The sequence below is a fragment of the Phyllobates terribilis genome, unplaced genomic scaffold (genome assembly GCF_046119375.1).
Source record: "Phyllobates terribilis strain yellow unplaced genomic scaffold, ASM4611937v1 Scaffold_2__4_contigs__length_985480577, whole genome shotgun sequence".
NCBI classification, from domain to species: domain Eukaryota; kingdom Metazoa; phylum Chordata; class Amphibia; order Anura; family Dendrobatidae; genus Phyllobates; species Phyllobates terribilis.
Genome location: NW_027362762.1, coordinates 95,017,849 through 95,032,265, shown reverse-complemented (window position 1 = coordinate 95,032,265; position 14,417 = coordinate 95,017,849). Strand labels below are relative to the sequence as shown.

The 14,417-nt window shown below is 49.4% G+C and overlaps 1 protein-coding gene across 1 annotated transcript in view; it reads right to left on the bottom strand.

Annotated features, from left to right (window-relative positions):
- The window catches only part of CRYL1 (crystallin lambda 1), a 192,461-nt gene that overhangs the window by 164,005 nt on the left and 14,039 nt on the right, over positions 1-14,417 (bottom strand). The window contains exon 2 of the mRNA XM_073662382.1: positions 11,195-11,302. Coding sequence (XP_073518483.1) covers positions 11,195-11,302 — 108 coding nt within the window. The remainder of the gene's footprint in view (positions 1-11,194; positions 11,303-14,417) is intronic.

Genomic DNA, 14,417 nt, shown 5'->3' with positions numbered 1-14,417 from the left:
AACCCTTGCACGCAGTCTCCTATCCACCCGTATAGCTAATTGCATAGCCTGTTGCAAATCTTCAGGTGTAGGATAAGCAATTAGCAGGTCTTTAACCCTTTCATTGAGCCCAGCAAGAAACAGACTTTTCAGAGCAGAATCGTTCCACCCTGTTTGAGTAGACCATCGACGGAAATGAGTACAATATTTTTCCACATTACCTGATCCCTGTCTCAAACGTCTTAACTCAGTCTCAGCTGATGAGACACGGTCAGGATCATCATATAATAGCCCCAAAGCAGAAAAAAAACTATCCACTGATCTGAAGCATGAATCACTAGGTTACAAAGAAAAGGCCCACTCCTGAGGTTCTTTGCGCAAAAGTGACATTATGAACCCTATGCGCTGGGATTCATCCCCAGAGGACTTGGGTCTCAAACGAAAATACAATAAGCAAGCATTTTTAAATGAAAAAAATTCTCGGTGTTCACCAAAAAATAAATCCGGCAAACGTACCTTAGGCTCCAAGAAATGTGCTCCAGGACAGTTACTCACGTGCTGACGGAGCTCGGTCACCTCCAGAGAGAGTCCCTGCAGGCGTTTAGCCAAATCCAGAACCGACACCATGATGGAACAGAAAACTCTTTCCTTAGAGAATTTGCAGGCTGGACTTACTGTTATGTTTTGCTACCAGAGCTAAGGAAAGAGAGGAGATCTGTCCCTACGATAGAACTCAGCTTTATCCCTACGATGTAACAGGGGACCTGATCCTGCGATCAGACCTGCTAAAGTCCTAAGCTAGTCTGTACGGAGACCTATAGATATGGGGAAGGAATCCCTACAAGTACTAAGGACTGGGAGGAAAATGGGACACCTCCTAACAGAAATAGTAGCAGACAGACGAACAAACAAAATATATAGAACATAGAGGTCCGTAGACCAAGCAAACAGAGTTAGATACAGAGCACAGGCTAGCTAGAAAGTAGTTATACAATGAAGTCCAGCAAAGCCAGAAGGGCGGAGCAGGATTAAATAGGCCAACAAGGTCATGTGACCAGCAAAGGAAAAAAACTAAGAGCAAGGTTCTAACAGTAAGCTCACGCTGCCGGGAACACGTCCGCTCCCAGCAGAAGGGAGCCACTGACTGAGGTCACTGGAGTGCATTCAGTCAGCGCTGCTCCGGAGACCTCCTTTACGGCACTGCTGTACCGTGGGAATTTCTCACGATACAGCAGGGCCGTAAAGGAGCTAACCGGAGCAGCGCTGCCTGAACTCCGGCGAACCCGCTTATGCAATGACGGGGCTGCTTTACGGTCCAGTCATTCTAGCGGTGGCAGCGGTTCAGAGAGGTCACATTCTATGTGGCTGCTCTAAACTGGAGATCTTCGTGGGACACTCGTGGACTACTACGGAGGGGTAAGGATAAGGTTGTGGTTTATTATTTTATATTTTATTACAGGAGATCGATGGCTTCGGGGAATTAGGTGTCTAGGTGAGTATAGGTGTAGTTTTTTTTTTTTACTTTATTTTAGGTGGCGATCGGCGGGGACAGGTAATGTATAAACTAATTTATTGTAGGCAACCACTGGCCACCAATGACATGTATTTAAAATTTATTGGGGACACAGTAGGGCAATTTAAATAGCAGGATCAGGCTGATGGGAACTACTGCTCCCATCGAGCTGATCCTGCTGGCACGAGTGGACGGGGGACAGACATAGGCCGATGGGAGTAGTAGTGTCACATCGGCCTATGTCTGCCTGCACGCACACACCCGCAGACATCGCACAGACACCGCACACACTCGCAGACATCGCACAGACACAGCGCACACACCCGCAGACATCGCACAGACACCGCACACACTCGCAGACATCGCACAGACACCGCACACACCCGCAGACATCGCACAGACACCGCACACACTCGCAGACATCGCACAGACACCGCAGACATCGCACAGACACCGCGCACACATCGCACAGACACCGCACACATCGCACACACCCGCAGACATCGCACAGACACCCCGCACACACTCGCAGACACACGCACAGACACCCCGCACACACTCGCAGACACACGCACAGACACCCACACACACCAATCATGACGGGCTGATCGTCTGGGAGGTGAGGCTGACCTGTGCGGCCGTGGGAAAGTTCATGTGAGTTCATGCAATGCAGTCAAGCATGAACTCACGTGAACCCTCTGAGGGCAGCGGCTACTTCAAATGAACAGCTGATCGGCATCACCTGATACCTCAGCTGTTCATTTGAAATAACCGGCGGGAAAGCTAAGCACAGAACGGGAAAGCTGGCGGTGAAGTCTTTTCACTGCCGGCTTCCCCGCCCGGGTCCTTCGCTCCCCGCTCCTTGGTGCTGCGCTCCCCGCCCGGTCCTAACTTACGATCGGGATGGGAGGTGGCGAGGGGAGCGGAGGATCGGGGTGGGAGGCTGCGGGGAAGCAGTATGGGGCTGTGTGATTGTTTAAAAGCCGGCGGCTTTTTACCGCCCGCCGGCTTTTAAACGATCAGGAGAATTCTCCCACGCTGGGATGGCATTCTGATGACAGGCTGGATCTCAGCTGAGCACTGCCATTCAGCTTGTCATCCTTCAGAGACACTGCAGAGCGCAGGCATTATGGGAACTTCCGATTCCGGTATTCGATATTGTAAAAGTATCGGAATTAAGTATCGGAATTCCGATACCGCGAATATCGGCCGATACCCGATATTTCAGTATCGGAATGCTCAACACTACTGGTGAGTCTTAATACCGATTCGGAAGGGAGCTTCAAGAAACATTTGGCAGGCGGATAATCCATCTTCAAGTGGGATGTTTGCATATAGGGATTCCACAGCCATGGTGGCTAAGATGGCACTCTTAGGTAGATAGCTTTCTTAAAAGGTCCGTGGTGTCCCGTAAACAGAGACAGTGAAGGCACCAGGCCTCTGATCTTACATGGATATTGGGACCATAAAACTTTCACACCACTAATCTAATCCAATTAAGGATTCCCTCTCTGAGCTCAGTTTGTTTATTTAAATGTCAATTTATTATGCCCTGCATCTGCTTTCTCACTTTTTTTTTCTTCCTTTCTGTACATATATTTGTGTTTCTTCATAAACCTTGCCATAATATGTCTGATGAAGCGATCTAAGTTGTCTCGAAAGCTTGCCTTGCAACATCATTTATTTTATTTTTGTTAGCCATTAAAAGGTATCATAACTATGAGATTATCTTGTTTTTCCCACTGAGAGCAATCTTTTTTCAACTGGCTAACACGGTACCAAACCCCTTTTCTTTCTTTCAAATAATTCAAACAAACCCTCCACCATGCTTTCTGTAATAGTGCCCAATATAAGCAGTACTCTTCTGCCATCTTTTGCTGATACTTGGTAGTGCACATATTTTTAACAATTATATGGGGTTATTGATTGTTAGTGATATACCAGCCATAGCTTCTGCTATCTGCATTTTTTGGGGGGGAGGGTTTCTGCTCGCCCCATACAATTACTCATCTAACAATACTGAGAGGAGGGCCACCCACCATCAGGCCCGGTGTCACTTGCTTAAAGACAAGACAGGACAATCTTTTATTTGTGCCCCTTTTAGTGGACTTTACGTTGAGTACTATTCTATCCAGCTCCTGAAATCCACGGCCTGACACAAGGCACACACACAGTAATCTAGCTGGCTTCTTCGGGCTTGGTCTGTACAAGGAGATACTCAGCCACCAAACATTAATTCATGGCTGAAACTAGTCCTATTGAAAGTTTCCCATCTCATTCATCTCCGATATCCGAGGTGGCTCATCGCCACTTCCCATTACTATGATGACACAAGCGGCTTCTCTCTCTTCTTGTCCCTGGAGCGGACATCCTACCCTGCATCAACATCTGATTTAGAAAACAATATCGGCCCCACCAGGTCTTCATCAGATATGCTCCACAAAGCTCGCCCTTCAACTACTAACAAAAATGATAGCAATCCTCTTCAACATTCAGTAACGGAAGAACAGGACTGGAAAGTTCATATCCTATCCATGATGACTACTAGGCAGGAAATAGAAGGCCACTTTCATAGGCTTGAAGCCTCTTACAAAAGTGACATGGAAAATCTACGAAAAAGAAATAAAACATGTCGGCAAAAGAATTGCTAATATAGATTAACCCCTTCAGTGTAAGGAGATGGACAAACTGCCCACTCTCCCCCTTGAAGACACATGTATTGTTGCAGTCTATTTTAATGTATAATGTGTATTTTGACATGCGTTATTGGTAACAGCGTTGTGTTCTGCCCAACAGTAGGGAGAGGTAGGTTTAATGCTTGGTACTAGCCCAGAGTGGGAGGGGCTAAGGTAAAGGGACAGAGACAGTTTCCCATAAGGAATTCATATAGGGCCCAGAGTGCAACAGAAGCAGACCTAGACTAAATTCTGACTAGTCAGCAGAGCCGCATGACGTGGGTGTCCCTGACATGAGCGGAGACCCAGGCAGTGGATAGCGTGATCTGGAGTAAAGAAAGGAGAAGTGATCAAAGGACAAAGTGATGCACTGGAGACGGGTCCTGGAATAGCAGTACGGCCCCGAGTTTGCAAGACAGAGAGGTAACGGGCCAGGACGGAAGAGGGAACGTGAGATGAAGAGAGTGCCCCGGGCAGGAGTTTCAAGATTTCAGCAAGCAGAGAAGCTAAGTGTAGCGCTGGCGTCCCTGCCCTCTGCTAGGCAGGGACGCTGCTCCCCTCACCGCTCTGCTGTCAGCGCGCGCTCCGTCCCGGCGTCCTCTCCCCGCTCTGCTGTCAGCGCGCGCTCCGTCCCGGCGTCCCCCTCCTGCTCTGCTGTCAGCGCGCGCTCCGTCCCGGCGTCCTCCTCCTGCTCTGCTCTCAGCGCGCGCTCCTTCCCGGCCCCTGTGCTTAGGGCGCGCGCGCGCGCGCTTCCCTCCTCTTAAAGGGGCCGCGCACGCCGCCCTAAAGAGTCCCCGGCCAATGGCCGGAGGACTTCATCATATATAAGGCACCTCCTCCAAAATGGAGGTGCCCGAGCAATGTTGTTTGCACCTGTCTCTCACCTGTGCTTCAGCCCTTAGGTCCCGTTGCCAGTTACCTGCCAGTTACCTGCCAGTTACCTGCCAGTTACCTGCCTGATTCCTGCCTGAATACTTGTTACCTGTCTGCCAGTCTGAGGTCCGACGGTCTGCCTTACTACTCCTGTCAGTCTGTCTAAGGACCAGCCTGCCCGCTCACCTGGGAGCGCATATCAGTTACCTGCCTGCTTGCCTGAGGTCCGACGGTCTGCCTTACTACTCCGGTCAGTCTGTCTATGGACCAGCTTGCCCGCTCACCTGGGAGCGCTTCTCCGTTACCTGCCTGCTTGCCAGCCCGGAGGCTCCGTTGTCACGTGCTGTGACCACCAGCTATCTCAGGGACTCTTGCCCGCTCACCTGGGAGCGCATCTCCGTTACCTGCCTGCTTGCCAGCCCGGAGGTCCCGTTGTCACTTGCGGTGACCACCAGCTATTCCAGAGACTCTTGCCCGCTCACCTGGGAGCGCTTCTCTGTTACCTGCCTGCCTGCCAGCCCGGAGGCTCCGCAGTCACGTGCCGTGACCACCTGCTATTCCAGAGACTCTCGCCTGCTCACCTGGGAGCACCCATCTACCATCTGCCTGCTAGCCTACCCGGAGGCTCTGCCATCACAGGTCGTACCTACCCCTTACCCAGAGACTGCCCTGATCACTTGCCGTATCTCCCTGTCCGTTCATCCAGAGACTGCCACCCGCTCCCTTACAAGGGCCGCCCCCTTGTATAGTAGCTCAGAGGTTCCGCCTCCCGGACCCGTTACAGTTTGCTCGGGCCATGGAACCCGGTGGCACCCAAGCTCCCTCGCTCTCGGACCTCTGTCTTGAACTGTCCCGTCTGAAGTCCCAACAGGAGGCCATCCTGGGTCATCTGCGGAATGTTAATACTCGCCTGAACACCCTGTCTGATCCTGCAACTACGGCCAGTACCATGGTATCCTTTTCCGGACCCCGGCTCTCTGCACCTCCTCGCTTCGGAGGCGACTCCGTCCTGGCTCGGGGCTTCATAAATCAGTGCACCCTGCATTTTGAACTATTGTCCCACCAGTTTAACTCCGACCGAGCAAAAATTGCATTCATCATGTCCCATCTCACCGGGGAGGCTCTGGCCTGGCTAAATCCTCTGTGGGAGAGAGGAGACCCCCTGGTGTCCGACTTGCCTGCCTTTCTCACGGCTTTCCGGAAAGCCTTCGACGAACCCGGACGGAGGACCTCATCCGCATCATCTCTGCTACGCCTCCGTCAGGGAAGCCTCACCGTGGGTCAATATGCCATACGGTTCCGCACCCTTGCCTCGGAGCTGGCCTGGGATAACGAAGCTCTGGTATCCGTCTTCTGGGAGGGTCTGTCCAGCCGTATTAAAGATGAACTTGCTGGTCGGGACATTCCTACCACTCTCGATGACCTAATAACTCTTGCCACCCGGATTGACCTACGATTCCAGGAACGTGCCAAAGAGGTCACCCGTGAAAAGGGGCTTCCACGTCTGGGTCCTACTTTTCTGAAACCCGTCACTCCTTCCGTTTCTCCCCAGGTACACTCTCCTGAGCCTATGCAGGTCGACCAGACCAAGATGGTCAAATCCCGTCAGGACTTTCGCCGTGCCGAGGGGAGCTGCTTCTACTGTGGCAGTAAGGAGCATCGGATCCGTGCCTGCCCGGAGAGGTCGGGAGAACGCCTGTGTCTAGGTTCGCTCAGAGGACTTGATCTAGACAAAAATAAATCCTCTCCATCCCTGCTGCTGTCTGTCTCAATCATCTGCGGGGAGAATCGTTATTCCGAACTAGCCCAACTTGACTCTGGAGCAGCCGGAAATCTTATTTCACTGTCCCTGGTGGAGAAATACCGCATCCCCACCAAACCTCTGGCTGTACCCTTGTCTGTTGTTGCCGTGGATGGGGGCCTCTTATCTCGCCCCATCCAATTCATCACCGAATCCATTACTCTGCAAGTGGGTATGCTGCATTCAGAGAGTATCTCCCTTCACGTTCTGCCTGGACTCTCTCACGCCCTCTTGCTAGGTCTGCCTTGGCTCCAGAGACATGCACCCGTGCTTGACTGGCAAACCGGAGAAGTCCTTCGCTGGGGACAAGACTGTCATAAAACCTGTCTGGTTCCCGTCCATTCCGTCCGTCCCTCTCCTATCCCAGCTAATCTACCTGGACTTCCGATTCCTTATTGGTCTTGTGCTGATGTCTTTGATATGGAGGAGGCAGAGACATTACCACCTCGTAGACCATGTGACTGCCCCATCGATCCCGCCAGAGTAATGCAGGTGGCCTCCGTGAGTCTAAATTGTCTCCCTCCTGGTAAGACGTTCGTATCGGTACCTGATCGGGAGAGGATCCTACACTGGGGTCATTCGTCTAAACTAGCTGGCCACGCCGGTCAGAAAAAGACCCTCCAGCTTATTACCCGGCACTACTGGTGGCCTAACCTGCACAAGGATGTTATGGACTTTGTTTCTGCCTGTGTGTCCTGTGCCCGCAACAAGGTTCCGAGACACTTGTCGGCCGGCCGCCTTCTTCCTCTGCCAGCACCTGCTGCCCCCTGGCAGCATATAGCGATGGACTTCGTAACTGATCTGCCCGTCTCTGCCGGTTGTACGGTCATTTGGGTGGTCGCTGACCGCTTTTCCAAGATGGCTCACTTCATTCCCCTGCCAGGTCTTCCGTCTGCACCCGAGCTGGCCAGAGTCTTTATCCGCCACATCTTCCGTCTTCATGGCCTGCCCCGTCACATCGTGTCGGATCGAGGAGTACAGTTCACTTCTCGTTTCTGGAGAGCCACTTGTAAATTGCTAGACGTCACTCTGGACTTCTCCTCCGCTTACCACCCACAGTCTAATGGTCAAGTGGAGCGGATCAATCAGAACCTGACCAGTTACCTCCGGCACTTCGTTAATGCTCACCATTCTGACTGGGTGGATCTCCTGCCAAGGGCCGAATTCTCGTACAACAATCACAAGAGCGAGTCTTCCTCCATATGGGAGAGTACCCGGTCCGCACTCCTTCTGTCATCCGAGCGTATGAAAAGGCACGCTGACAAAGGACGTCTGGATCCTCCTCAATTCCGTCCTGGGGATAAAGTCTGGCTCTCGTCCAAATATGTCCGGCTCAAGATCCCTTCCTATAAGTTGGGGCCTCGGTTCATCGGCCCACTGGAGGTTATCAGTCAGATCAACCCGGTGGCCTATAAATTGAAACTCCCGGCCAACTTACGGATCCCTAACTCCTTCCATGTATCTCTCCTCAAACCTGTGGTACTTAACTCTTTTTCTAAGTCTACAGGTACGCCTCTTGCTCCGGTTTCTGCTGAGGACGAGTTTGAGGTAGAGAACATTCTTGCCACCAAAAGGGTAAGAGGAAAGACCTTTTTCTTGGTAGATTGGAGGGGGTTTGGTCCTGAGGAGAGAACGTGGGAGCCCCGGGAGAATATCCATGCCCCTCTCATCCTAGCTAAATTTCTGTCTGGCCTAAAAAAGGGGGGGCCTAAAGGGGGGGGTACTGTAGCGCTGGCGTCCCTGCCCTCTGCTAGGCAGGGACGCTGCTCCCCTCACCGCTCTGCTGTCAGCGCGCGCTCCGTCCCGGCGTCCTCTCCCCGCTCTGCTGTCAGCGCGCGCTCCGTCCCGGCGTCCCCCTCCTGCTCTGCTGTCAGCGCGCGCTCCGTCCCGGCGTCCTCCTCCTGCTCTGCTCTCAGCGCGCGCTCCTTCCCGGCCCCTGTGCTTAGGGCGCGCGCGCTTCCCTCCTCTTAAAGGGGCCGCGCACGCCGCCCTAAAGAGTCCCCGGCCAATGGCCGGAGGACTTCATCATATATAAGGCACCTCCTCCAAAATGGAGGTGCCCGAGCAATGTTGTTTGCACCTGTCTCTCACCTGTGCTTCAGCCCTTAGGTCCCGTTGCCAGTTACCTGCCAGTTACCTGCCAGTTACCTGCCAGTTACCTGCCTGATTCCTGCCTGAATACTTGTTACCTGTCTGCCAGTCTGAGGTCCGACGGTCTGCCTTACTACTCCTGTCAGTCTGTCTAAGGACCAGCCTGCCCGCTCACCTGGGAGCGCATATCAGTTACCTGCCTGCTTGCCTGAGGTCCGACGGTCTGCCTTACTACTCCGGTCAGTCTGTCTATGGACCAGCTTGCCCGCTCACCTGGGAGCGCTTCTCCGTTACCTGCCTGCTTGCCAGCCCGGAGGCTCCGTTGTCACGTGCTGTGACCACCAGCTATCTCAGGGACTCTTGCCCGCTCACCTGGGAGCGCATCTCCGTTACCTGCCTGCTTGCCAGCCCGGAGGTCCCGTTGTCACTTGCGGTGACCACCAGCTATTCCAGAGACTCTTGCCCGCTCACCTGGGAGCGCTTCTCTGTTACCTGCCTGCCTGCCAGCCCGGAGGCTCCGCCGTCACGTGCCGTGACCACCTGCTATTCCAGAGACTCTCGCCTGCTCACCTGGGAGCACCCATCTACCATCTGCCTGCTAGCCTACCCGGAGGCTCTGCCATCACAGGTCGTACCTACCCCTTACCCAGAGACTGCCCTGATCACTTGCCGTATCTCCCTGTCCGTTCATCCAGAGACTGCCACCCGCTCCCTTACAAGGGCCGCCCCCTTGTATAGTAGCTCAGAGGTTCCGCCTCCCGGACCCGTTACACTAAGTAACAGCTATAGTGGCAAACTTGTTCCCCTGAGAGAAAAAAAGGACACAGAACCGAGGGTTTAAGTATAGGAGTTTCACTTACTGGACTGTAGTACTGTGCTGGGTTGTGGTGAAGAAAGAGGAACTTGAGGCAGAAACAAGTAAGCCAGGAAGAGGTAGAGAGACAGTGCGTGAAATTGCTCTATATTATAAAAGGAATTGTTAGTGAAATTATACATCCGCTATCTATTGTACAGAGTTCCCAAGTTAATGTTAAGTAAAAGACTGTTTATTTTCGAGTGGTGACCTCCCTCATTGAACTGTTCAAGATCCGGTCCTGGCCAGCTGAAGTCACCGGCATCACGCTGCCTGCAAGGGCGTAGCGCCCCCATAGACGGAGCCCACACACCCATCCAGGACCTCCATCTTCATGTAGCGTAAGACACGAGTACTTTGCCCACAGCTAAAGCCCACATTACATAAGGAACAGGGAATTTTTTGATTTTGCGCTTTCATTTTTTCCTCACCTTCTTCCAAGAGCCATAACTTTTTCCATTTTTCTGTCGACATCGACGTACAGTATGAGGGCTTGTTTATGTGGCACACAAAAGAAGTTCAAAATCACCCCATTTTTACCCATTAAAAATAAAACAATAAAAAAAACACACGTTTTGTATCATGCGGTTGTAAATGTCCGATCTATCAAAATATAAAATAAATTAATCCTATCGGTATATGGCATAACAGGAGAATCGAAACGCCAGAATTACATTGTTTGGGCCGCTGCAACATTGCAATAAAATATAATAAGAGGCGATTAAAACATCGTATCTACCCCAAAATGGAATCAATAAAAACGTCATCACACAGTCCCAGATCCCAGAAAATGAAAACGTTACAGGTCTTGGAAAATGGAAACAAAAGCAAAAAGTATTATTGGGCTTTCTTGTAACTCACCCAAAATGCTGGCATGTTTAGAGAGGCAGGAATTGAAGGCATTTGTTTAACTCCAGTAAGGTGTGCCAGACATGCCCTAGCTCCTGCATATACGCACATACCCTGGCAGCATAAAATCCTCAAGTCATACAGCATGCATTAAGAGAAACTGTTTTTAGTTTAAAGGTTTGCTTCACTCCTATGATATTGATGACTTTTCCTTATAGGGTGGGTCATTAAAATGAGATCAGTGAGTTGCTGATCTGCAGTACCCAGCAGTACCCAGATGGCGCTGTGCTGTTCAGCAACATAACTGTTTACACCCGGCTGCTGCAGTTGGAAACAGCTGATTGGTGGCAGTGCTGGGTGCCGGACCCCCACCAATCTGACACTGATAACCACAAATCTGATAATGATTATCTACATAAGGATAACTCGTCCATATATTGATCCAACACCCCTTTGATTTTACCAAAGCGGTTTTGTAGGCTTCTATATATTTGACTTATGACAACATAGCAAAGATTATCTCTAGTATTTATAAAATCCCAAATTTTATCCCATCATACCGTATATCCTCCAGAGCGGCAGTGACTTGTTCTTTCACAATATCATATAGTCTGACTTTAAAGCCACCACTTGCAAACACCATGGCCCAGCTGCGACCAATGAGACCACTGAAAAAGAAAAAAAAAAGTTATTACGAATTTTCATGTATTCCATAAACTTTGAAGTTATGTTAAGACTATGTTCCCATTGAACCTATTTATAATATCCCGCAGCAGAGGTCCTGCAGAAAAACTCATAGCAGTATTTACCGCAGTGGATTATTGTGAAGATACAGGAGAAAGCCCACATTCCACCCTTTGCATCGCACTCATCTGCGGCATAAATTGAGATGCTAAGAATCTGAAACTTGTAGTTCTAGTCAATTTACGCGGCAGATATTTTCTCCACTGAATGCATATGCCGGCACTGAAAAATGCAGTTGATCTTCCTCAAGTGCATATGGAGCAGAAAATCTTCTGCATTCTCACCATATGTCTTTTTTTCACCCCGACACAGACACATATGCAATAACCCTCTATCCGCAGCACGAGTGGACACGGATGTGTCAAAGGGCCATTAGCTGCTGTTAAATAATAAGAACATTAAAGGGGTTATCCAGGCTTGAAGCGTAAGTCTGCCGTCACTGTATGTGACAGCAGAATTGTGAATCCTCAAGGCACACAGTGTGGGCGCTGACAAATTTCTCCAATGCCTGGCACCAAGAGCGTGACTGCAAGTATGTCATTTGATTACAAGCGGTCACATGCCGACTAGACGTGCTCAGCCTCGCTCAATACAAGTGAATTGAACGAGGCCGGATAAGTCTAGTCAGAATGTGGTCGGAAGTATGCAAGTCACATAGAGTGACTGCAGCCTTGAATTAGAAGCCTGGACAATCCCTTTAAAAGATTTCAATGCCAGTTCAGGAAGTAACATTCAGTTTAAGGCTGAATTATGGGAGTAGGGAAGGAGGGTATGTGGTGGGACAGGGGTGAGAGGGTAGAGTGAAACTCTGATGTGACTGCTAGGAGGAGGAAGGGGGAAGCACTGCTGTGACTATTGGGGAAAACGTTTCTATGGCTACATGAGGAGACAAAGCATTACTATGATTTCTATGGGCACTGACTATTACATTTACTACAGCAAGTGAGAGGGGGCACACAGCAGAGAATACAGTTTGGAAGTGAATCATAGATATACCTATCGTTATGATGAAGCGCTGCGGTGTTGTACAAGGGACGGACTCTATAATAAACAAGTCGAAGTAGGTTCAGATGTTGTAATGTTATTAGGCACAAATAGAATGAAGAATTGTGTATAAACAAAAAGAATGCGCAAAGCACACAAAACAAGATAAAAAACAGGGGCAAAGGGGCCTAAAGCTAGCCATATATTAGACTTATGTTGGCTGATATCGACAGGTTTAGTCGATCATCTAATGTATATGGGGGCGCTGAGAAAATGATGGTCGGGAGTGATGTTGATCAGGCATGTCCGATTTCTGACTGCCGATCGCATTGTTCTCCCAGAGATAAGCCGATGGCCGATATGTCAGTCAATGGCTTTCTCATGGAGAACACGGGATCGCTTGGCAGAATGAGCGATCCTGTGTATGGGAGAGTCGGCTGAGAGGGCTGTCAGCCAAACGATATCTTGGCAGACAGGCATCTTACGTGTATGGTTGACCTTAACGTATTTAGTGGCCTCACAAAAACTGGGTCTTCACACATCATAAGATGAAAGAAGTTTCCACAGGGTAGGGATTACTAATCTATTACTAAGTGATTTAAAAATGTACCAAGGTCACATTTTTCACCTGTTAACTGAATACTCGGTACTCGGCTAACTCCATCAGTCCCATAGACTTTGAATGGAGAAATAGTGTGCATGCATGACAAATTTTTTCATTCACAGAGCAGACGGCGATCAGCTGACCCCCCCCCCAGTGTTTAGACACATCACCTCTTTTGGTAATAGGTGGGAAATTGCAATCTTTGTACAATTCTCTGAGGATACAATTTTTGGCCGGCTTCTCCCAGTGCTGCTCTAGGTGATTGACAGGTCTCTCCCTATGGAAGAGACAATGACCTGTAGCAGCGATGGGAGCAGCTGGCCTGGGATGGTGCACCGGACTGGATTTGTTTCTCGCTATGGTCCCTAGAATCTTTAAATTATACTTTCTCTGGAATGCCGTAACACTTTGGAGAAAAATATACAAAGCAGTAATCGTGCAGTCAGTCCCTAATTCATGGTGCCAGCGATTTGGGCAGCATGAATCACCCGACAGGTTCCTTTTAAATCAGGGATGCATAAGTCAAATGCATTATTCAATATTAATTGAAAAAAGAGTATTTTACAGAGCAAAATGGATAGCCACAGAAGTTGAATCCCAAGACAGGACCACCAAATATATGATCCATGAATATATGTAGTCTATCTGGCATCCTGTGCCATCAGGAAAAGATCTTGCAGCTCATCTCCTGTAATTTATAGTGAGTAAAGGAGCAATAAGTAGAAAATGTCACTTCCTTATATAAATTCAGCAATACATTTCTTCGTTTTGCTGGCTACCCTTTAACCAATTTACAGCTATACTTTGGTCATAAACTACCAGCAATTTATAAAACGAATACATAAACTTTCAATTACTGAAGTGAACTTTTCAGAGTCTTTGTTCCGCAAGTAGCCGACACTTGAATGAAGACTTTATATTACTAATTGCTTAAACTGTGATCTATCGCTAAAGTCCACCGGGTCATAAAAACACACAACAATAACAATCTTATAGTTACTGATTATCAGCCTTTGTGAATATGCTGGGGAAAGGAGGGAATAAAAATTTTTACTGTTATACAGTTTATAAAGCCAAAAATAAACAAAAAAAAATGCTGTTTTATATCTGCACGAAGAACACTCAAAAAAGGGGACAATGCTTAAAAAAATAGCAAAACCTTAATAAAGGGCATAAGATCAATGCCAGAAAGGTCCTCGAGGGGAGATATGTATCATCGAAGTTGGTAGCCTTGGTGGTGTAAGCCCGGAAAAGCAGGTTCCAGCACATATAGTGCTAAGAGAGTTAATAGGCCATGTGAAGCACCAGATTTACGAGCAGTCAGAGAGATGGGTGGGACTGGCTGCTCACATATCCCCATCCCGGAGTTCGGTATGGCAATTAAAAAGGAGACCAGTTGTCTCATTCAGTGACTTAGAGTGGAGCTGAGAAGTCCTCCTATGTTAAGTCTC